We start from the raw sequence: 23924 nt of genomic DNA, 5'->3' as shown, positions 1-23924 counted from the left end.
TCACTCATTGCGGATAACGCGATCGTGGAAATGTTAGCGTTTTCCCCGCTTGTTGTATAATTCTGTTTCTCAGAGTCCCGCATAAATGTCTTCGGTACCAGTCGTAGTTCAGTCGCCGCTCTCGCGCGCACACAGAGGTCAGACGCTCATTTGTATGCCGCGTGGTCCTCCGACACGTGAGCCAAACAGAGATTCTGAATGAACCGACTTTGTCCCATCAGTAAACAGCACGACCCAGGAGAGTTTAAAACTTTGGCACAGAAATTATACCCAAATAGCCAAACCAATCTGGAATCTTCTTATCTGGACTGGCCCGCTAGGCTACTGCTTTAGTCGTGCCTAAATCCTATGTCCCAAATTTAATTTGCCAAATGGCGCAGAATACACGCGCATTAATATGAAGCGGGTACTCGGCTAGTTCTATGTATGAGGCGTATTTGCTGTACTTTGATTTTCTTATGGGATAGCGTACCCACCCAAATTCACTTTCTTTGGTATGGTGAAACGGCTGCATTTTTTAAATGCTCCGTGACTGTAAAATTACAAGCACTTTGAACAGCAAACAGCCAGTCCTGTCACAGGTGTGTATGCACGTGTCTGTGAGTGTATCTGTGTGTGTGTGTGTGTATGTGTGTGTGTCTGTCTGACTGTGTGTTTGTGTTGTGTGTGTCTGTGTGTATGTGTGCCTGTGGTGCAGGGGTGGGGCTCTGGTTCAGTTTTAGGTCGCCCTATTTCCCACATAGGCGTGCTTATGTCAAAATGTGAACTATTGCGAAATAATAATGCAAATGACTCTGAAAACAGTGTTGACTTCCTGGTTTTCTGTGTTATTTTGTTATGGCAAGCAGGTGATAACAAGTTCCACAAGCTGTTAGCTACCTGCCTGCACTTAGTCACACCCGGGTGCACAGGGTTCTGTCTTGCAGGGCTGAGATTCAGCCAGATTGGATGTTTAATATGGGCACCAGGGTTTCTGTCCTTAAACTGCTTACTGGCACGTCCTGTACTCCACTGGCCTGACTCATGCTGGAATCCACCTGTTAAGCACCTGACAGGAATAACTGCATTTACACTACTGCACTGCCCCAAATACCTGCACAAACTGCTCTTACACACGCACAAAATGAAATGAACACTATTACATACACGCAAACCTCACCATTTGTCCAAAACATGCGAAACAAACACACACACCACACAGACACACACCGACACACACACACAGTCTCTCTCTCACACACTCACACACACACACTCACGCACACTCACACACAGTCTCTCTCTCACACACTCACGCACACACACACACACACACACTCACACACACACACACACACACACCGTCGTCTGCAGCTGCTGTGGTGTGGAACACAGGGCTTGTTTTTGCCAGACTCGCAGTGGCACCTCAGTCTCAGACCAACAAAGAGCTCCTCTCAGCAGGGCGGCACAACACTGGCATTCATATGGGCAGCAAGAGAGCGCCTTTGTCCCAAAACCATCTCCAATGGCGGATCCCGGACACGAGCTCGGCCCCTCCCACCCCCCAGCACCACCTCCCCCCCCCCACCTCCCCTCAACCCAGCAATGCTGTTAAAGGTCGCGCCCTGTGTGATCACAGCTGCCTTCTGTCTTCCTTGTGATAACACCACCGTCTCAATCCTTCCCAGCTTCCTGTCTGTCTAACTGTCTTCCTGTTTGTCTCTTTCTATCTTTTTTGTTTTGTTTTTAAAACCAAAGCAATTCCAGGTGAGTGAGAGTAGAATCAGAGGCTGTTAGATGAATATTTTAAGCAGTGAACACAGTAGAGGCACTCTGTCCCTAATAGAGGTGTGTGTGTGTGGGGGGGGGGGGTGCCAAAAGAAGGGAAAGGACGGGAAAATAGAACTCCCCCACCCTGGTGAGTGATTGCTACCTACTCCTGATGGAGGATATTGAAATTATATGAGCCTGTGATTAACGTGGGATTTCTGAATTAAGAGAAAATAAAAATTACAGAACAAAATAATTGCTTAAAAACAAAAGAAGAGATTTTTTTGTTTCCATGTTATAGGAGCGCTTGAAAGGTTACAGCCACCAGAGGGACCCAAAGAGCTGCTTTAGTTTTATTCCACAGCAGGAGTTTGAAACCATCTTCAGGTTAGGAATCATGCTCTGGTGAAGACAACCACACAGTGTTGGCCATGTTAATTCGCCATGACTTCAATGTGCATGTAATGGCTTCTCTGAACAAGAAAATACTGAGGTAAACTATTTGGTCTCTCTCTCTTTTTCTGTGTTTAATAGTTGACTAAGATGCTCTCAAGTTGCTCCTGATAAACAGAACGAAACGAATTGCAGTTTAAAGAACAGGTGATAACTTTGGGGGTTTCTTAGTGTGTAAGGTATACTTTAAACAGGCCGGGGTGCCTGACTGTTCTGCCCCTACAACCCCACCCCCCCCCCGCCCCCCCCCCCCCGCCAAACAACAGTTTTGTTGCAGAAATACTCGTTCATGTTCGACGAGCTGTTCCGTGTGTGCACAAAGGCAATCCTCTTTGTCAACTGCGGCTCCAGGCGGATGGCAAAGTCTTTAATCTTCGGCTTTCAAAGGCCTTCCCGCCTAAAGCAAACGATCGAATGCGATCTCGTCTCAAGATTAATTGTTCGGGTTCGGCTGACGTGGGGAGATTTTCTTCGGCTTTGTAACCAGGGAAACCATATGTAACCGGTTATAAATATGTACGCCCTCGTGCCCTCAGCGTTCACGTCACGAGACATTCCGTCCCCTCAACGCTTCTTTCTCCGGGGGGGGGGCATGCCAGGACAGTGCCCCCTCCGTTTCTAGATAAACAGGCCCGTGGCTCCTGTCTTCAACTGAGGTTTCCTGAAAAAACACATAGACCTGTTAGTGAATAAAAAATAATTTAATATCTGGCATCTGGACGTCTTAGTATACACGCAGGCATACATTACTGTGCATTAGCAGGCACGAAAGTGCATTTGCCTGATTAGGAATGTCCCTGAAGTGACCTAAAACAAGGTGAAGTTGAAAGAACTGTGCACTCTGATTTGACTAAATTTCAACAGAACATTTGGCCCACAAGGGGAAAACATATAATTCTTCTTATTTTCTGTGGTGTAGTGTAACGGCACAATCTTTAGGGAACTGAACTCGTAACAACACGATGCGTTTACCCTCCTAATTAATCAGTTTGAAGTGCGGCTACAGCAGCGTAAAAACGGTGTACTACATCTTCTTTAATCTTTAGATACATGCCAAGGTCTTCAAGGGCAGATGGGGTGTTGTGGGGTTCTGTTCTTTTGAAGGGCCATTGGCACCTTTTTGTGAATCTTTTTAAGATTACTGTATAATGTCTGTGTAGGAGACGAGTTCGGTTTTTGCAGAGAATCATCCGCACATGACGCCACAGTACAGACATGGTAATATGATTTTTTTCATTTTTGTGTCAAGTGGGCTATATCATACACATGCGTTTTCCACGTTGTTATACATACACCTGCATATACAAATGTATTTTTAATTTTCTATTAATATTGAGTAAATTATACATGTTGTATTTTGCTTTTTTTTCCACAGAACCTCTCAGAAAAAAGTCAAACAATTGAATATTCAACAGCAGTGACCATTTGAACTCGCCTGTTTTGAGTAAAACCCTCCGGAGGGGGAAAATGCAATCTCTCTCCTCTCTCCATAAAATCGGCTCTCGGCAGTATATTGAAATACCTGGCGTGAGAGTGAATGGGGCGCCCCCTTGTGGCCTCTAATACCTCTGTTTTTGTGCAGCGCGCGGGTGGCGTTAAATATTTACATCCCACCTCTAGCTTGCTTGCAAATTGATGCTAGCCCACGCGCCATCCTTGAAAATGCCTCCCCCACGTGCACTGCTCGACCTCCAGGCTGGCTTACATTAATTTACCTGAATTGCCTTCCGCCCCCGACTGAACCAAACTAAAGAAGAAAAATAAATAAATAAATAAATAAATAAATAAATAAATAAAGCAAACCTGCAAATTTCCAACATATGTGTAGTGATATTTGCATCATGCTTATACGCGATGAAATCTCGTTCCCTATGTCTGTGGCTCTGTGACTTATCTTTTATTCATTTTTATTCTATGTACAACTGTGTTCTTACACCATTGCAGGATGGAGATATTATGTTGTTTTTCTCGAGTAGAAATAGCATTACATTTTATTTGGCAGACACTTCTATTCAAATCGACGTACATAAGTGCATGCAAATGGAAACTCACATTTCCTGATACATCGCTTAAATGGTTCATGTTCAATCAGCTCTGATAGATAAAATTTTACACTTCAGGACAGTGTGAGCGATGGCTGACCTGGTGTAATTATAAATCAGTTATCACCTTTTTGGAACTGCTTCGAAGTTGTTAGCTAGTTGGACAAAGACGCGCGTTTTGTAGCTACGTTTTTTGAGTGCAACATGCATCATATCTTCATACGGGGAGGGCGTAGTTTTTTTCAATAGGGGCCATGATACTTTAATCCGGTAAAACAGCCCAGCCCACCTGCGGCACCTCGTGCTCACTCCCATTCTACGCCGTTTCCTTGGTTACCTGCAGTCCTTTTATCTCCAACCGGTTCCGATGGCTAAGTGGAGCCGTACGCGGTCTCCAGCGCGCATTCAGTGCATTGTGTCGCACAACATTTCCAAGGTTAAGCATATTTATCCACGCTGTCTCTAAGGAAAAGGCCCATTCTTCGTTTTATTTAGCTGCTGGCAAATCCCCTGTTCATAACTAGTCTATTTGCTTTATGAGTGAAAAGTGGAAAACAAATAGGCTGACAACAGAGAACACGAGAACTAGGCCGGGCTGTAGGCGTTTGTAATTTACATTATTCCCACAAAACTCGTTCTTCAGGTAATATTTAGGGGACACTGTTTTCATTACAAATATGTCAAAGGATTAGGCACAGTGTACACTCAGTGGCCACTTTATTAGGCACACCTGCTCATTAAAGCAAATATCCTGCAAACAGGAAGTCACGTGGCAGCAGCTCGATATATAAAGCATAGAGACCCGGTGAAGAGGTTTCATTCAATCAAACATTGGGTAAAAAAGCGTGACTTTCGCCACTGTATGATTGTTGGTGCCAAACGTGCTGGTTCCAGCATCTCAGAAACAGCTGGCCTCCTAGAATTTTCACGCCCTACATTCTCTAGGGTTAACAGAGAATAGTGTGATAAGCAAAAACAAAAAAAGCTCTAGTGAGCAGTAGTTCTGTGGGTGAAAATACCCTGATAATGAGAGCAGTCACAAGAGAGTGGGCAGAGTCACTCAAGCCAACAGAAAGGCCACAAACGCTCAAATAAAAGCTGTTTGCAGCAGTGGTGTGCAGACGGGCAACTCTGAATGCACAACACGTCAAACCATGAAGCGGACGGGCTGCAGTAGCGGAAGACCACACCAAGCTCCTGTCCTGTCAGAAGAGGTCGATGAGGCTACGGCGGGTCGCAAGACCACCAAAACTGGACGACTGAAGATTTCAGTTCACTCCAGTGGCCCGCACAGTCCCCCAGATCTCAACCCAACAGCGCCACCTTTGGGACGAGGTGGAACGGGGGAGGCTCCCAGCGTGAACGTGTGGCTGAACAACCTGCAGGAACTGTGCAATGCTGTCAAGTCAGCATGGATCAAAATCCCTAGGGAATGTTTTCAGCACCTTGTTGAATTTGTGCCACAAAGAGGTCAAGATGTTCTAGAGGCAAAAGGGGTCCTACCTGGTACTAGATAGGTGTAGCCTACCTAATAAAGTGAGTGCAATTGCTGTGTACTAGACAATAAGTAGGTAACAGGTTTCTTACTACACGTCCTGCAGGGTTCCATTTTTCAGAACAAAACGCATAACTTACTTTGCCACAGTGCGCAATCCGATTTTTCACTTCAGTCTCTCGCCCACACGCGAATCCTCACAGATCAAAGCGGGAAAGAGAAGTGGAGAGAATGCGGGCGTTCCAGATGCGCGTGTTTGACTACGCCCACGCGCACGGACGTGGGCACGCTACGTCTCATTGAGGGAAAGAGGGGGAGAGAGAGCAGCAAAATATGGCGACCTCGAACAATCCGCGGAAATTCAGCGAGAAAATCGCTCTGCATAACCAGAAGCAGGCAGAGGAGACGGCGGCGTTCGAGGAGGTGATGAAAGATCTGAGCATTACCAGGGCAGCAAGGGTAAGCGTCTCTGTTTCTTAGATACGCTTCTAATGTGCAGAATGCGCGTAAGGCACCCGTGCCGTGGCTATAGAAGTGGTATAGACAGCTAGCTAACTAGCTAACCATCACTGTCTACCCTACTCAATAATAAAACACGAGTTAGTGCAAGTAGTAATTCATAGGTATGGTTGTTCACGCGCAGAGGAATCCAAACATCCGTGTCAGTGTAGTGTTCCCGCTTAACGCCAGAATGGGAAATAATGTTCCTAAATCAAAGAGCGGTTGCACTTGCTGGCAGTGGCACGAGCGTGCATAAGCGCGTTTGACAGTTCGCACAAAAAAAAAAAAAAAAAAAAAAGATACCAGATTTGCGCTAGTCTCCCTGTTATCCCGTGAATGTTTTGGAGGAATTCTGGTCCGTATGTTCTGTGAAGAGTTGAGCGAGAGCGAGAGAGAGAGAGAAACTCTTGTGGGGTGTCCGCCAAAGCTAACCATGGGAAGGAAAAATATCACTGTGTCAGGTGTGTAGTATCCAGCTGAGCTTGGTAGGGGCTCGCTTGGCACTGTTAAGTAAAAATCATAGCTGAATGCCAACCCCATCGCAAGTTCGTCGTGTTTCTGTAAGAATGATGGGCGATAGCCGCTGGAAGACATCGACGGGGTTCATAATCGGCTCGCTCATTTACATTTTGTATATTGTGAATCCCTGCAGTGGGTCAATTTCAGAACCAAGTGTGTTTTGTTTTTTCTGCATGGATTCACCGTTCAAAAGGGGCGGGTTCTGACGAGGCGAATCGAACTCCCATGTCTCGCAGAGTTCTGCAATATTTGTCCCACTAAAAGGCCAATATTTATTGCGCGATGGTTTGATTTTTTTTGTTGATTTATTTATTTAGTTGTGTTGTTTCTGCAGTTGAGATTAAAAAAAAAAAAAAAAACAATTACTATGGTACGTTTGTAAGAATTTTACAGTTACTAAGTGCAATTTAGTCTTGCACTAAGAATGTATCTGACGGGTAAATATGAAATATCATATTATGAGTAATATCACATCGCTGAAAATGTAAATTTTCTTATCGTTGGACACATTTTATTCTAACCTGGCGACGGTGTCTTGTTTCTGTTTGCCGATTTGCTTAGTAATGTGATGGAGGAGTTTTTTGTGAGCGTCGTTGATATTTTGATTTTAGAGCGAAATGCTATCGATGCCCATCTGGCTATCAAGAGCTTAACAGTTTTATTCTTTTCAATCATATAATAATTATTCGTATTATTTCCAAACGAAGATATTTTGTGTAAATCAGATGTTTGGGGAAACCGCTAAACTAATCCCATAATCCGTTGTACTCTGTAAAAGCGAGAATGGAGATTTATAACAAAAAATGTGATATCGTTATACGATATCGTTAAACGCTAAAATTACTTTTTTTGCAGCCATTGGAAATAGTGGACCCTCCGCTTTTTAATGTACCTATGCCGTTCTCTGCTGCTGCAGAGTTGAGGACGCCGTATGTTTTTGTGAATGGATACCTCAAATTTAGGTCAACTGCGTTCACAGTTTTACGGTACCTAGCCAGGACACGTTGCTTTTACTAATGTTTTTCTTCTGTTTGGAATATTTGCGTGACAAGAATTGTATCAGATTATGCAGCAGTATACATTCGTTAGGCGAATTTATAGCCATGGTATCAAAAAAAAAAAAAAAGACCTCCGGACAGGAACGAACAAATGCTCGGAAAAACCAAATATTGAGTTCTACCATCTCGCTTGTATGTCACATGCGCATGCGCGGTGTCTCGTTCGTCCGACGCAGTGAAATAGCAAAAAGGAATGAATGAACCTGAGCTGGGTCCAGTGACGTCGGGCGGTATCCCTTGGCCAAGGCTGTCCGAGACGGTCCGTGGCCGGCCTTGGTGCGCGCGGGGTGAATGGAGTTGCTTGAATGAACACTGTAGTGCCCTTTTACAATGGCCGTCCGCGGGTGAGGACGAAAAGGGTTTCAACAAGTCTGCCTCGCTTGCCGAAACCCCTGGGTGATTTAAAATACAAGCAAATACATAATAAAAAATACATTTTTTTGTGCTGTGGGGATTGGGAGAGGGAGATTGTGGACAGCTGCTTGCCTTTTCCAAACCACCGCAAGTCATTGCAGTCAGCCTAGATATCCAAGAGCCAGATATTAAACCCACAGTTTTACATTATTATAACCAGTGATATAAGCTTATCGTAGAAAGTGATCTTTTTTCTATTATTATTTTGTACAACGCCATTCGCAAACACGTTGTCACAAAGCACATTGTAATGGACATTTTCGGTGGGCTGTGAAAATTTAGGAAAATCTGTAAAATTACTGTGCTCTCACCCCTGCTCCGTTCTGCTCCACCCTGTGCTCACACCCTGTGCTCCACTCTGTGCTCTCACCCCTGCTCCGCTCTGCTCCACCCCGTGCTCCACTCTGTGCTCCACCCCGTGCTCCACTCTGTGCTCCACCCTGTGCTCCACTCTGTGCTCTACCCTGTGCTCCACTCTGTGTTCACACCCTGTGTTCACACTCTGTGCTCTACCCTGTGCTCTCACCCTGTGCTCCACTCTGTGTTCACACCCTGTGTTCACACTCTGTGCTTCACCCCGTGCTCCACTCTGTGCTCCACCCCGTGCTCCACTCTGTGCTCCACCCTGTGCTCCACTCTGTGCTCTACCCTGTGCTCTCACCCTGTGCTCCACTCTGTGTTCACACCCTGTGTTCACACTTTGTGCTCTACCCTGTGCTCCACTCTGTGTTCACACCCTGTGTTCACACTCTGTGCTTCACCCCGTGCTCCACTCTGTGCTCCACCCTGTGCTCCACCCTGTGCTCCACTCTGTGCTCTACCCTGTGCTCTCACCCTGTGCTCCACTCTGTGTTCACACCCTGTGTTCACACTCTGTGCTTCACCCTGTGCTCCACTCTGTGCTCTCACCCCTGCTCCGCTCTGCTCCACCCTGTGCTCCACCCTGTGCTCACACCCTGTGCTCCACCCCATGCTCCACTCTGTGCTCCACCCTGTGCTCCACTCTGTGCTCTACCCTGTGCTCCACTCTGTGCGCACACCCTGTGCTCACACCCTGTGTTCACACCCTGTGCTCCACTCTGTGTTCACACTCTGTGCTTTCACCACGCAGTTACAGTCACAGAAGACGCAGTACCTGCAGCTGGGTCAGAATCGCGGGCAGTACTACGGAGGCTCGCTCCCCAACGTCAACCAGATAGGAAACGGCAGCACCGACCTGCCTTTCCAGGTGCGTGTCCATCTTTTCATCTGTGTGGGTTTATGGGTTCAGTTATTAGCTTACTCACATGCTAAAGCAGTGAGGTGTGCTTCTTTAACGAGAGGAAAGCACCAGTTCAATCTATCTGCAACACACTCGGTCTTTAACTCGGCTGTAGATGGAGGCGTTTTCCCTTTTTTTTCGTCCAAAAATTTTCAGGTGTGTATTTGCACTCCTCCTCAGACTCCCTTCCAGACGGACACGAGCCGAACCACGCGGCACCACGGCCTGGTGGACCGGGTTTACCGCGACCGGAACCGCCTTACCTCCCCGCACCGACGGCCACAGTCTGTGGATAAACATGGCCGCCAGATATCCTTTCCGCCGCCTCTGTTCCAGCCGCCATCTAAAGCAGCTCTGCACTGAGCGGTCAATCAGTCAGCCAGTCAGCCAGTCAGCCAGTCAGCCAGCCAGCCAGCCAGTCAGCCAGTCAGCCAGTCAGTCAGCCAGTCAGCCAGTCAGCCAGCCAGCCAGTCAGTCAGCCAGTCAGCCAGTCAGCCAGCCAGTCAGTCAGTCAGCCAGTCAGCCAGTCAGCCAGCCAGTCAGTCAGTCAGTCAGCCAGTCAGCCAGTCAGCCAGTCAGCCAGTCAGCCAGCCAGTCAGTCAGTCAGTCAGTCAGTCAGTCAGTCAGCCAGCCTGCCAGTCAGCCAGCCAGTCAGCCAGTCAGCCAGCCAGTCAGTCAGTCAGTCAGTCAGTCAGTCAGCCAGCCTGCCAGTCAGCCAGCCTGCCAGCCAGTCAGCCAGTCAGTCAGCCAGTCAGTCAGTCAGCCAGTCAGCCAGTCAGCCAGTCAGTCAGCCAGCCAGTCAGCCAGTCAGCCAGCCAGCCAGTCTGCCAGCCAGTCAGCCAGTCAGCCAGTCAGCCAGCCAGTCTGTCAGTCAGCCAGCCAGCCAGCCAGCCAGTCAGCCAGTCAACCAGTCAGTCAGCCAGTCAGTCAGTCAACCAGTCAGCCAGTCAGCCAGCCAGTCTGCCAGTCAGTCAGTCAGTCAGTCAGTCAGTCAGCCAGCCAGCCAGTCAGTCAGTCAGGCAGCCAGTCAGCCAGTCAGTCAGCCGGTCAGTCATTCAGCCAGCCAGCCAGCCAGTCAGCCAGTCAACCAGTCAGTCAGCCAGTCAGTCCGTCAACCAGTCAGCCAGTCAGCCAGCCAGTCTGACAGTCTGCCAGTCAGTCAGTCAGCCAGCCAGTCAGTCAGTCAGGCAGCCAGTCAGCCAGTCAGTCAGCCGGTCAGTCAGTCAGCCAGCCAGTCAGTCAGTCAGTCATTCAGCCAGCCAGTCAGCCAGTCAGTCAGTCAGGCAGCCAGTCAGCCAGTCAGTCAGCCGGTCAGTCAGTTAGCCGGTCAGTCAGCCGATCAGTCAGTCAGCCAGCCAGTCAGTCAGTCAGTCATTCAGCCAGCCAGTCAGCCAGTCAGCACAGGTCAGCCGTCATCAGTCAGTCAGTCAGCCTCATCAGCATCAGTCAGTCACGACATCAGTCAGTCTCACACATCGCTCAACCTCACCGATCATCATTCTCGTCTCCTCCAGCAGCAGTCAGTTGGACAGTCACTCAGCCAATCAGCCAGTCAGTCAATCAGTTATCTGCTACTCATCCAGTTCTGAAGAGGAGGGGCCTGTTTCTTTGTCCTTAATTTTGGGTGTGTCACATCGACAGCTGTCCCTACGGCGCGGTGTACCTGTCACCTCCCCCCGACACCAGCTGGAGGAGGTAAGCCTATGATGCCCTTGACCTTTGACCTCTCTCAGTGGTGCCCTCACTGGCGTGTGTGGGCGTGGCTGGAACAGGCTCCTGGGCTGACTGGGGTGCCCGTACCCCCCTGCTTCTTGTGCCCCCGCAGGACCAATTCGGATTCTGCCCTGCACCAAAGCACCCTGAACCCCCCTCCTCAGGATGGCTTCATGGGAGGGTCCCAGGAACTGCAGCCAAAAAGAGGTAACCTCCTACCTGCAGGCCACCTGAATGTGAGCTCCCAGCGTAAGCACAAGCACCAGGGTTTCTTCCTCTATGGTATAGTAGGCCAGTGAGCAATGATATGCACATCTGACCAACCTCCATACATTGTATTGTGGGTTTCATTTTACATTACCTTACATTCATTTCAGCAAATGCCCTTACGGTGCTAGAGAATATAAGTGTGTTATATTTCCATGAGAATGATGCCCCAGTATAATGACCAAAGAACTGGTCTTTTAACCTGGAGGTTGCAGGTTTGTATCCTGCCGTTGTATCCTGGAACAAGACACCTAACTTTAACAGTATATATCTCGTCATATAAATGGCCTTAACAGTACACATCCCACTGTATAAAACAAAAAAAAATGTTTTAGTTGCTGTGGATAAGATGCCTGTTAAATGTCTGCTAACAGCCCGTGATGTAATGTACAGTAAAGCACTGGACCTGGCTAGCAACGCTCCCTGAGCAGCGAGTATGGGCATGTAACATCGCTGAGGGACTATTGCAAAGCAGCTGCACTGAGCGAGAACTGAAACACAGATCCTGAATACCGATGTACTCTCACACAAACACAGTGTGGCAGCCTGCTGGGACGCGCGCTCTGAATGAGCGTACGGACTTCCTTCCCGTTTCCGGGTTTCACGTTCCTATTTTTAGAGGAATAAATTTGTAGGAGCTGATTCTGGGAATATCTTGAGATGCATCACATATGTGGAGGACAGCAGATGTTTGTTTACGTGGCCAGTGATGAACGACTGGCAAAATTCAAACCTCCTTTAGCACAGGAGAGACACATCAGAAGGCAGTTCGGTGGTTGAGATGCCATATTCAAATGTGTTTTTGAAGTGCATTCATTCAAATGCCTTAATTGAATGGCAGATTCTGTTTCCCTGTGTGGAAGGCATTATGACTTCTCATACTTTCAATCAGGCATCTCAAATTCTGCAGTGTCTGCAGGTTTAACTCCTGTCCCGGAGGGCCGCAGTGTCTGCAGGTTTAACTCCAGTCCTGGAGGGCCGCAGTGTCTGCAGGTTTAACTCCAGTCCTGGAGGGCCGCAGTGCCTGCAGGTTTAACTCCAGTCCTGGAGGGTCACAGTGTCTGCAGGTTTAACTCCAGTCCTGGAGGGTCACAGTGTCTGCAGGTTTAACTCCAGTCCTGGAGGGTCACAGTGTCTGCGGGTTTAACTCCAGTCCTGGAGGGTCACAGTGTCTGCAGTTTTAACTCCAGTCCTGGAGGGTCACAGTGTCTGCGGGTTTAACTCCAGTCCTGGAGGGGGCCCTGTCTTTTCTGGTTTAACGGTTCTTCCTCTCCCTCTCTCCCCAGTTCTCCTCCTCACAGTGCCAGGAACGGAAGATGCTGACTCAGAGGGGGATAAAGATGGCCAGAAGCAGAGCTGGAACGAAAAGGTGAAGGAACTGGCCCCTCCCACCTTTCACCATCTCCTGAGTCTTGTTTTCTGATTGGTTGGAAAAAGGCTGCTGCTTTTCTCACTGTGTGCCTCTGTTCATCTTTCAGAATGTGCTGTCCAGGCCCAAACCCTGCAAGGTGCCAGGAATCAAGTGAGTTTGCACAAAACTGCCACTGTTAAGCCCCTCCTCTGTGGCCTGGAGGCCTCCATGGCCAATCAGCCCCCATTGTAGCACTAAGCCCCTCCCTCAATGCCGCTAAGCCCCTCCTCTATGGCCTGGAATCCTCCATGGCCAATCAGCCCCCATTGTGGCACTAAGCCCCTCCCTCAAGGCTGCTAAGCCCCTCCCATAATATTTTCTAAGCCCCTCCTTCAGTAGTGCTAAGCTCCTCCCTTGGGGGTGGTGGACCCCAGGCTAAAAACTGGTATTCGTAAGTCATATCTTTTATGTTTCCGTGGTGATGTGGAGAATGGAGATTTACGACAAAAAATATGATATCGTTAGGCTAGAACGATTTCTTTTGCAGCCATTGGAAATAGTGGCTTTGGAATCACTCTGTCCTGATGGGTTCCCTCCTCCCGTTCATAAACACTGGTCAATTGAGCCGTGACAAACATTAGCATATAAATGGGTGTAATACCGGGTGTAAATTGGACCGGCTGTAAGTGCTTCCTGCCTCTCTGCGGTGGAAGACCGCTGGGATGTTACTGCCACCTTAGCCAGTCATTCGCGGAAATGGAGCTGCAGCGCGTCTGGGATTCAAATGCGGTTTAAATAGATTTCTGTGTCCCTGGTAATCCGGGACCAGTTTGCTGAGAAACTCTGGCACGGTGAGCCAGCGTGACGCTCTGCGCTGATGCCCTGATGATCTGCAGTGAGGTTGGCCCCGTGTTTAAAAATGATAAAGGCTCCGCTGTATTTCCTGGGGTCTACCCCCCCCCATTGTAGCAATTTCATGATCGCTGATCACTGATGTGATTGGGGGTGAGAGCTGCTTATTGGAGACTGCTTATTTTGTGAAGAGGAGGTATGGGCAGTGATGACTGTGGTGGAGGCAGTATGAAGGGATATTTGTGCTTTTTTTTGTTGAAAAAAAAAACAATAAAGCCACTATGGGGAGAAGTGCATTTAATATTGACATTCTGTGGGATTCAGTGAGTTTCATTTTTCTGTTACAAAATAAAACCATGAGGGAAAGGGGAAAACGAAAATAAATTATGATAATAAAATTACTGTGTAGACAAAACTCTCCAGTCTCGGACAGAGTTCCGTGTGTGTGTGTGTGTGAGTGTGAGTGTGAGTGTGTGTGTGTGTGTGTGTGTGTGTGTGTGAGTGTGAGTGTGTGAGTGTGAGTGTGTGTGTGAGTGTGAGTGTGAGTGTGTGTGTATGGGAGAGTATTTAAGTTTTGTTTTCTGCGTTTGTTTCTCTGCTCAGTATATTTCCGTCACCGGACCAGGAGATGACTGCCACCCTGATCCCCGCCACTCACAACACAGGAGGGTCCCTCCCTGACCTCACCAACATCCAGTTCCCCCCCCCGCTACCCACCCCGCTGGACCCTGAGGACACTGCCGCCTGCCCCACCCTGAACGCCATGCCCACCCACCTGGGACTCACCTCCACCGGCCAAGGTAAACCCCTCACTCACCTGGGATTAGCCATGCTAGCTAAACCCCTCACTCACCGGGGATTAGCCATGCTAGCTAAACCCCTCACTCACCTGGGATTAGCCATGCTAGCTACACCCCTCACTCACCTGGGATTAGCCATGCTAGCTAAACCCCTCACTCACCGGGGATTAGCCATGCTAGCTAAACCCCTCACCCCTCACTCGCCGGGGATTAGCCATGCTAGCTAAACCACTCACTCATCTGGAATTAGCCATGCTAGCTAAACACCTCACTCACCTGGAATTAGCCATGCTAGCTAAACCCCTCACTCACCTGGGATTAACCATGCTGGCTAAACCCCTCACTCACCGGGGATTAGCCATGCTAGCTAAACCCCTCACTCACCTGGGATTAGCCATGCTAGCTAAACCCCTCACTCGCCGGGGATTAGCCATGCTAGCTAAACCCCTCACCCCTCACCCCTCACTCGCCGGGGATTAGCCATGTTAGCTAAACCCCTCACTCGCCGGGGATTAGCCATTCTAGCTAAACCCCTCACTCATCTGGAATTAGCCATGCTAGCTAAACCCCTCACTCACCTGGGATTAACCATGCTGGCTAAACCCCTCACTCGCCGAGGATTAGCCATGCTAGCTAAACCCCTCACTCATCTGGAATTATCCATGCCTAACCTCACTCACCTTCCTGCTCTCCCTCTGCAGTGAGGTGACCAGCTGTGTCCTGTGCATTTCCTGCATTTCCTCTTTGTCTTTTCGTCGGAGTGGTTTGTCCCAACAGTGTGGTGGTTCGGCCCAGTCCAGAACGCCGGACGGAGTTCCGCTCTCCCTCGAGGGCGACGCCCACCGACACCCGCCCCTCCAACAGCTCTCCCCCACCCTCTCATCCCCCCTCACCATCACCCAGGTATCAGAAGAGAGCGCATGTTTCAGAAGAGAGGGTGTTAATCTGAATTAATGGAATGATGGTCCTTGCAATAATAAGTTTACAGTTTATGATTTATGCATTCACACACTGGTGCTTTTAGCCAAAGTGTTTTACAAAATGTGCATTGAACAAGATGCGCACTGTCTGTAAAAATGAAACAAGAATAAATTGAATGAGAATCATCAATAATAAATAATTCAACAATTAAATACAGTAAAAATGTCATTTCTGCAAGGGGCTATATCTTGTCTGTAATTTTTTTCCAAATTTGTGAAGTTTTGGAAATTTTCTTCTTATATGTTACTTTACATAAAGAGGCCATGAAACTTGGTGACTGCTTCCTGTTTCCTGCTTCCTCAGGCCATTGCAATGGACACTCTGACCCTGGAGCAGCAGCTGTCCCAGTACTCCTTCTACTGCCCGCCCACATCACAGGCCCAAGATCAGCCTACATCTCAGCCGGCCAATCAGAGCATTCAGCTGGCCAGGCTGGTCCAGGTCCCGCCCCTCTCCACCACCACTTCCTCCTCGCCGTCCCCCGCAGCCAGTCAGACGCAGGCGACGGGCGGGGATGCAGACATCAACTCAGTGAGTAACGCACCCCTCCCCCCACCCTGGAGTACATAAGGGGAGAAAAGGTGTTTTAAATCAATCTGAGGGAAAGGTTTCAGTTGGCCGTAGAAAGTGTTGGTCTGTGTGCAAAACAGCTTACTTGTCTACTATTGAGTATACAATGTGCATGCAACTTGCATACTCAGTAGTAGGGAAGCAAGCTTTTTTGGGACACGAGGTGTTTGGTTCCCTGGCTTCCATTTTGTTTTCAGGAACAAGCTGTGTGTGCTTGTGTAGGAGCGTGTGGAAAGAGTCGCTTAACTCTTGCTGTGTTTTTTTGTTTTAGCACACGTCCATATTAGCCAGTGTCTACGGGGACAGCTTCTATGAGCAGCAGCCGCTGTCCCGTCACACCCACCAGGTGAGACTCCCCTGCCCCTGAGCTGCTGTTTTAGGGCACACGGGCCAAGGGGCCTGAGCTCGGCCCAGTTTTGAGCTGCTCTTCTGTGTGCTCGCTGTCCAGCTGGAACAGTTCGGCATGGTGGAGACCCCCGTCAGCTCTGGCGGCCTCTACACCCAGGGCTCCACCCTCAACTACACACAGGCAGCCATGATGGGGCTCACCGGGAGCCATGGAAACCTGCCGGACATCCAGCAGCTGGGATACAGTAACCACGGCAACATCCCTAACATCATCCTCACAGGTAGGGTAGCAGGTGGGATGTGCTAGGAGAACCATTACATGCCCAGCCCCCCACTCACCTGTAATGTAAACATTACCCATATTCTGGTGTCTGTTAAGGCTCTGATCCAGTGTGTGGATGGGCCACATGGTCTGCTATCTGTTAAGGCTCTGTTCCAGTGTGTGGATGGGCCACATGGTCTGGTATCTGTTAAGGCTGTGTTCCAGAATGTGGATGGGCCCCATGGTCTGGTATCTGTTTAGGCTCTGTTCCAGTGTGTGGATGGGCCCCATGGTCTGCTATCTGTTAAGGCTCTGTTCCAGTGTGTGGATGGGCCCCATGGTCTGGTATCTGTTAAGGCTCTGTCCCAGTGTGTGGATGGGTCCCATGGTCTGGTATCTGTTTAGGCTCTGTTCCAGTGTGTGGATGGGCCCCATGGTCTGGTATCTGTTAAGGCTCTGTTCCAGTGTGTGGATGGGCCCCATGGTCTGGTATCTGTTAAGGCTCTTTTCCAGTGTGTGATGGGCCATGGTCTGGTATTGTTAAGGTCGTCCGTGTGTGATGGGCCCATGGCCTGGTATCTGTTAAGGTTCTGTTCCAGTGTGTGGATGGGCCCCATGGTTGGGTATCTGTTAAGGCTCTGTTCCAATGTGTCTGGATGGGCCCCATGGTCTGGTATCTGTTTAGGATCTGTTCCAGTGTGTGGATGGGCCCCATGGTCTGGTATCTGTTAAGGCTCTGTTCCAGTGTGTGGATGGGCCCCATGGTCTGGTATCTGTTTAGGATCTGTTCTAGTGTGTCGTTCTGAATCAGCACCATGGCCAGCAGCCCTGGCAGGGTAACTCCCCAGGGGGGGAGATGTTGCAGTTAGAGGGATGTCCCTACCTGTCTCACACTTGTGATTTCTTCAGTCCTCAGAAACCCCTACTAGTCCACCCCACAAACTCAAACTCCCCTCAGATGTTGGTTGTTTACCCATCATGCACTGCACTGCTGCTTGTTTCAGTGTCGGGCGAGTCCCCGCCCAGCCTGTCGAAGGAGCTGAGTGGCTCTCTGTCGGCTGACGTCAGCTTCGACGCGGACTCCCAGTTCCCGCTGGACGAGCTGAAGATCGACCCCCTGACCCTGGACGGACTGCACATGCTCAACGACCCCGACATGGTCCTCACCGACGCTGCCACGGAGGACACGTTCCGGATGGACAGGCTGTGACACGGGCCGGGCGGGGGGGGCTCCCCAAAAACACCCAGCTGCTACCCGCTCCCACATACCCCAGGATGTACAGTACCCCCCCACCCCCCCCCCCCCTCCTAAACGCCACCCCTGAACCACACAGACAAAACTGAGAACTCCCCAACCTGTGCCACTTCTGAAAAAGAGAGAGAGAGCGAGAGAGGGGGATGAGAGGGATTTAAAAAATGAGGTGGGGGCACATGGTCACGTCCTGAGGAGTACCACCATCGCCCCACCCCCCCGATTGCCGTCGGTCCCGTGATGGGGGGCAGCTGAGGAGGATTTCTGTTGTTCATACGTTGTTCATACGTTGTACAGGCGTTCGCAAACAAAACCCCCGCTTTGGGCTGTTGGATTTATTCATTTTCTGGTCTTGGTTTTGCAACAGAAGCTCAGTGAACCGCATTATTAAGGACAGCTACTGGATGTCTGCACATTGACCATTTATTTCCTCCGTTCAGTGTTTCTGTTGCCATTCATTTCGTTTTGTATCTCAGATTTATTTAGTTTTTGTTTATTTTTTTTTTTTTGGGGGGGGGGGGGTGCTTTTTACAAATGAGATTTATTTTATAATTGCCATATTTTTTTATTTTTTTTAATTCACCAAAAATTGTGAATATTTATAACAGTGTGGATTCATCTTTCTTTATTACTTTGATTTAAAGTGCATCTGGCGATCTGGTGTTTTTGGTTCTGAGCCTTGTCTTTGTGTGGGGGGTGTATAAACTCTGTCTCGCCTTTCTTTACCTGAGATTTACGTTTCTCTTAATGTGTGTCGCACATGCATGGATTCATCGCTTGTGCATTCATTAAACACAGGCGCCCATACACGCCTGTCTGTAGGCCTGAAAAATGACTAAGATTGCTGGAGATGCGAATGGCATAGCCTGTCATATATACCGAAAACCTCTCCGACACTAATTTATAATGATAGGAAGGTTTTGTGGGTGGGGCTATCATAACTCGTCAGTGGATCACGAAATTCAATCATAGTGTTAAAAAAAAGTTCCAATCACTGGCCAATCACTACCGTCACATTCAGTGATTGGCCACGCGTAATGGCTACGCCCACTTTCGGATTCAGGAAACCTCTCGCGCATCACTGTATTTCTGAGGATCTCGCACAACTGGATAGTGGAGTCCTCCGCTATTGTGTGATTATTTTTAATTTCCATTGGTTAGATTTTACAAGTCCATCAAGAACACCTCCAGGAATGCTAGATCGCTATGGATGGCCGTGAAAAAGTAATGAATTTAAAACAAATACCGAACTTTTCCGATGGCTGATTTCTCGCAAATTATGAGCGGTGGTGGAAGAAAAAAACCTGTGAAGGAAAAAAGAGCAACATTTGTTTCGGTTTGTTACTGAAACGCTGGCGGTTAGACTGAACGCGGACCTTCGCCGTGCCGATAGCTGCGGCGGATGTTGGCGCCTGGTCGCCGGTAACGGATGAGCTGAGAAGGCAAACACGAATCACTGTGATCGCCCAGTGTTGCCTTCACCTGAACGAATGCCGTTTTTCAGAGCTGTTCCTGCTGTCTTTTTATCTATCTTAATTTTTATTATAAATTATGGCCCATGTTCTTTCTGTGACGGTTTTTAAGGTTTTAGTAAATATTTATCTAAATTAATCTTTATTTTGGGATATTTTTCTCTTGTGGCCAATTGAGAATGACTACAAGTCTGTATCTTAAAGAAATGAACGCACAACAAGTTTGTTTTCTACTGTAATATTGTAGCGTTTCAGTTTAGACGTCTTATTATTGGGTTTTGCTTACTAAGGATGAGCGGCTGATGTCTATGCAAAACCCTTTGACAGCTGAACACACAAAAACCCAAAGGCTGTTTTGAAGCACTACTAGTAATTTTCTTTTTTGCAAAAAGGATTTATTTATTTGTTACTGTGCCATTCATTCAAATATGTTAGAACTTTCTTTTGTAAACACGTTTTTGCTTGTTTTTGTTTGTTTGTTTTTGGGGTTTTTTGCAGTATTCATCCCAGATACATATTTGAATGCGTAGTATATCCTGCACATTCGCACCGATGGAAAATAAAAATGGCTGTGAATGAATATGATTAGATTTGCCGCTGTTCAGTAAGCGCAGCACCGGGGCAGGGAGCACGTGTGTGTTCTGCGCTATGATGCTTCTTTTGGTTTTCATTGCAGTTTTGTTGCGCAGGTAACAGAGATTGTATCGTACTGTATTACCTCGCTAACAGGATTATACGCAAACCACGTACGTTAGCTCCGGAATAACGACGGGAATCGTGTTGGACCAAAACATTTCTGCCACAAAGTTTTTTTGTTGTTGTTTTTTCCCATTTGATACATTTGGGAGGAAGGAAATGGGGCATGTCTCATGGTGATGACTTGTAAACTGTAATCAGTGGTTCTTTCGCACTGTGATTCTTTCGTTCTGTCCTGTTCTAATCTGTAACGTCATGTTTCAGTCCTGAAAGGATTCTTCAGACGGTCTGCCAGAGCTTGCTGTGTTTAACAGCCCTGATTGGAGTTTGGATTATTTTTGGATTTGTTTCCTCAGTGTGTCTTGCTGTAGAGCGGTAATGTCTCTGTGTAAATGCCATTGTCGTCGGTTTTCCCGTTGTACCCTTTATTTGCTTTGCACTTGCAACTTTTGTGGACTTTCTGGCATTGAAATGTTTAACCCTTGTGAGCGACTGTTATGTGTATTGAGCCTATTTTTCCAAGCGTTTAGTCAGACCTGCCTTCTACTCTTAAAACGGAAATGTATATTTTTAAAGAAAATTTGTCTGTGTGTTTTTTTGTGTGTAACAGAGGTCATTTTAATCAGCGTATGTTTCATTTTTGTGTCCAGTACTTTATGAAACTCTGCCGTCGGTTTTGTCTGAATTATGAACTGTTGCTCTGTTCTGATGTGTCACTGGTCTAACATGCAAGCTGATTGGCCAGGTGAGCAACTGCTTTTGGGGATTCTTGCAGGTTCACTTGTCCGTGACTAGCCTCTGGCATTGCTTTTTCCTGCGCAGTACTTTTGAACTTCAGTACCTCTGAGGAAGAAGATGGGCTGGTTGATTTGCTGCAGATCTTTTTATTTGGTATTAAGATGATGTGATGTGAGACGAAGTTACCCGCAAACTCGTGACTTCTGTACTTTCATTTGGAAATAAAACGCGCAAAAAAGTTCTAAAAGCAGGGAACCTCCGCTTACATCCGCATTTTAGCTGAAAAAGAACTGTTGCAAGACGTTCTGAAGCCGCGCAATCACTCGAACAAAGACGCATGAGAAACGCACGCAGAGGAAAAAGAGGATTTCGGGTTGAACGTTACCTGATCCGTACGCGTTTGGGATTATATGGGTGCGTCCCATTACCTTTCACTCCCCACCGCCTTTCTTCCACTCTCCCACTACCACTCGTCTCCTACACGGAAGTATGTGGAGGAAAGGAGACCAGTTTGAAGTCGCTTCGTCAGTACAGTTCTGTGCGCTTCACTCGTCTCCTCCGATATTGGGACACTGGAGGGAGGGAGGATACAAAGATCGCTTTCCAGTGCACGGAGGAGACTAGGTGGTAGTGGAGAAAAGGAGGATACCGTTTTCGAGTGCTGGGACGCAACACTTCTCAACAGTTATTTTTTCTTCCGCTGTCATCTATCCTCCACTCATCCAATCCAAGCCAATCGTTTTGCTGACTGTAGTGATGTCACTGTAACCGTGGGACTGTGGAACGCTTTGCTTTGAAACAGAGCTACAGCCGAACACGCGGATTGTCCTTTCTTACTTTCAAATAACTTTTTAATAACTGAACTGGTTTTCCTCTGGCGTTCGATGTGCATTTGTGGAGCACGTGCTCCGAGGTACAGAGGTGGAGTTGTACCTCGGAGCGTGTGCTCCACACTCCTGTTCTGGAGTTCAGGCGAGTTCAGATGGGGAGTTTCTCCTGTACAGGAAGATTTTTTTTTCTGTGCTCAGTGAATCGTTTTCGCACTCGATGCTCAGTTCATTCTCGAGCTGGACAAACGGCACGAACCGTCAGCCTGCTTTTCTAAGCCCCTCCCTTGTGGTTTATTTCCTTTCGAAATCTCACTTTTTAAATGCTTGTGCATGTGAACGAGTACCAGTACGTGAAAAGTACACTCGATATGCACATACAATATACTGTCAATATGCGCATACATACATACAAACCAACATAGATGCAATCATATGCAACTGGCTGCGCTGGTTAAAAAAGAAGCTTGCTGTCTAGTCGCTTTGCTTGCGTCTGCTGTTTTTTTTATTTTTTATGTCAGGAGCATATTCTGCATGTATTTTGTATGTTTCTTTCTGTATTTGTTTTTTATGAAGCAAGATGTAATGTATAACATGTTATTGGTTTAACATTCTTTTAAAATACGGAGTGCAGTTTGTGTTCGGCAGGTAGCAAAATGGTTCCTGTCCCGTCGTTAATGCATCCTACTGGTCTCGCTTGTGCTCAATTACCATCTAAATTCGCAGACACATTGTGTTTTTAAAAGGTTTTGGGGTCTGCATATATGTGTATTATGAATATATAAAATGTAATTTTTCAAGTGTCCCTTATCTTAGTTACAAATCTCCTTTACAAAATAGTCGGCATTTTATATCCTTCCCAACGTTTGCCACAACCACTGAAAAACTATGGAACTGATTTTCTTTAGACTTCTTTTCCTTTATTTTCTTACTTTTTATAGTTTAAATAGTGTTATTTCTTTTGTTTCAGGGATGTAATGTAAGACATTATTTAATGTCTGCATCGTTAGGTTGCTCTCCGAGGTATACTGTGTAAACTGCTATCTGTAAAACAACATCTGAAAATAATTCAGCTTGTACACATCAGCTCTGGCTTTAGAGGACTGAATCAGTTTTGAGACGCACGTTATTTAAAGATGGGTCACTTCTTTAACTCACTTTTGTGTTTGCAGAGATGATGAAATCAAGAGGACAGTTTTAACAAAGGAAGACATGTTTTCCTGTACTTAAATGTGACGAAGAATTTATGCAATGATGCGGGGAAATACTACTCAAGTATGTTAGTGTATGTTTCAGCAATCGTTTTACTTATGTTGTTGTGTCTTTTATGTCATAGTTTTAAAAATAAACATATATGTAGAAAGATATTAAAACAATATAGGCTCATTTAATTTTTTTATGCTGTAAAAATGGCTATTTCAGTTGATAATTGCGAGACCTCCATAGAACTAGTTTTTTCTCTGTATTTAAAAAAAAAAACAGGAGAGGGGTCTCACAAAATTAAAGTTCCATAAAATAACACTCTTTTTAGCGATAACGTGGATGTGCAACATGAACAGACTGATCAGTTTGGACCAAAAGAATATAGAAGATCTAGCAATTTGCCTGAAAACCACCCTGCAAGAGCACTTTTCCCTGGACATTAGCAGTACGCTAATTGTGACTGCTAATGTCCAGAAAAATATCTAGTCAAAATTCTTGCCTCACACATTTTCTCAAAACTGCACTTAGGTTTTTTAAAAAAAAATATCTTAAATCATTCTGTCAATATTGACACGTTAGCAGTTTAAATTTAGCATTCTCATGTCATGGAATTATTATGTGAGAATGTTTGAGAGAGGAGTTTGAGTTTGTGTCATGTGTGGAGTACTTACAGAGTTCTGTTGAACCTCTTGAAGAGTAGGTATTTTGGAATGTTTTTTTTTCTTCTCAATATTCTAAGTCAGTATTCTAGAACTCCACTGCTATCAATTATCAGCAGTGGTTGTCACATCATCAGTAGAATGTTCAGTTAAGAACATTCTAATCACATATGTGTGATCTCACACTTGGAGTTTGGGGGCATGCCTTCAAGTCAAGCCAAAGTCTAAACGGACCCAAAGTCTAAATTTGAAGTTGACACTAGAGATTTCAAAATTCCAAAGAGATTTCAAAAGTCAAGACAGCCAAACTTTTGTTTCTGGTCCTGTTTCAGTCCCCTCCTCGTCAGATAAATGTAAACTGCATGTTCTGTCCTTCAGCTGAGTTTACCCGACCCGCTGCAGAGAAACAGAGCTGATCAAGTCTGATCTGTTTACATGGGG

At 47.0% G+C, this 23924-nt stretch overlaps 1 protein-coding gene and 1 long non-coding RNA gene across 2 annotated transcripts; one reads left to right on the top strand and one right to left on the bottom strand.

Moving 5' to 3' along the window:
• Positions 1–2261: 2261 nt before the first annotated feature.
• On the bottom strand, positions 2262–6007 carry LOC135258137 (uncharacterized). Its single transcript, XR_010330874.1, has 2 exons — positions 5880–6007; positions 2262–2863 (listed from the first exon to the last, which is right to left on the bottom strand). It is a non-coding gene; the product is annotated as an uncharacterized LOC135258137 (long non-coding RNA).
• Positions 5945–22086, top strand: LOC135258136 (CREB-regulated transcription coactivator 1-like). The gene is made up of 13 exons (XM_064341406.1): positions 5945–6198; positions 9343–9459; positions 9673–9803; positions 11128–11187; positions 11318–11412; positions 12759–12841; positions 12951–12994; positions 14279–14478; positions 15239–15378; positions 15760–15987; positions 16298–16372; positions 16475–16655; positions 17641–22086. The coding sequence occupies exons 1-13, from the start codon at positions 6073–6075 to the stop codon at positions 17844–17846; spliced, it is 1686 nt and encodes a 561-aa protein (XP_064197476.1). The 5' UTR covers positions 5945–6072; the 3' UTR covers positions 17847–22086.
• The last annotated feature ends 1838 nt before the right edge of the window (positions 22087–23924 follow it).

The sequence above is a fragment of the Anguilla rostrata genome, chromosome 6 (assembly GCF_018555375.3).
Source record: "Anguilla rostrata isolate EN2019 chromosome 6, ASM1855537v3, whole genome shotgun sequence".
Lineage (NCBI taxonomy): Eukaryota > Metazoa > Chordata > Actinopteri > Anguilliformes > Anguillidae > Anguilla > Anguilla rostrata.
This window is presented reverse-complemented; position numbering and strand designations above follow the sequence as displayed.

Coding starts and splice junctions, on each gene's coding strand:
- LOC135258136 (XM_064341406.1), top strand. CDS start 6,073: ATGGCGACCTCGAACAATCCGCGGAAATTCAGCGAGAAAATCGCTCTG. Junction 15,988..16,297: donor GGGATGCAGACATCAACTCA/GTGAGTAACGCA, acceptor TTTTTGTTTTAG/CACACGTCCATATTAGCCAG. Junction 16,373..16,474: donor TGTCCCGTCACACCCACCAG/GTGAGACTCCCC, acceptor CTCGCTGTCCAG/CTGGAACAGTTCGGCATGGT.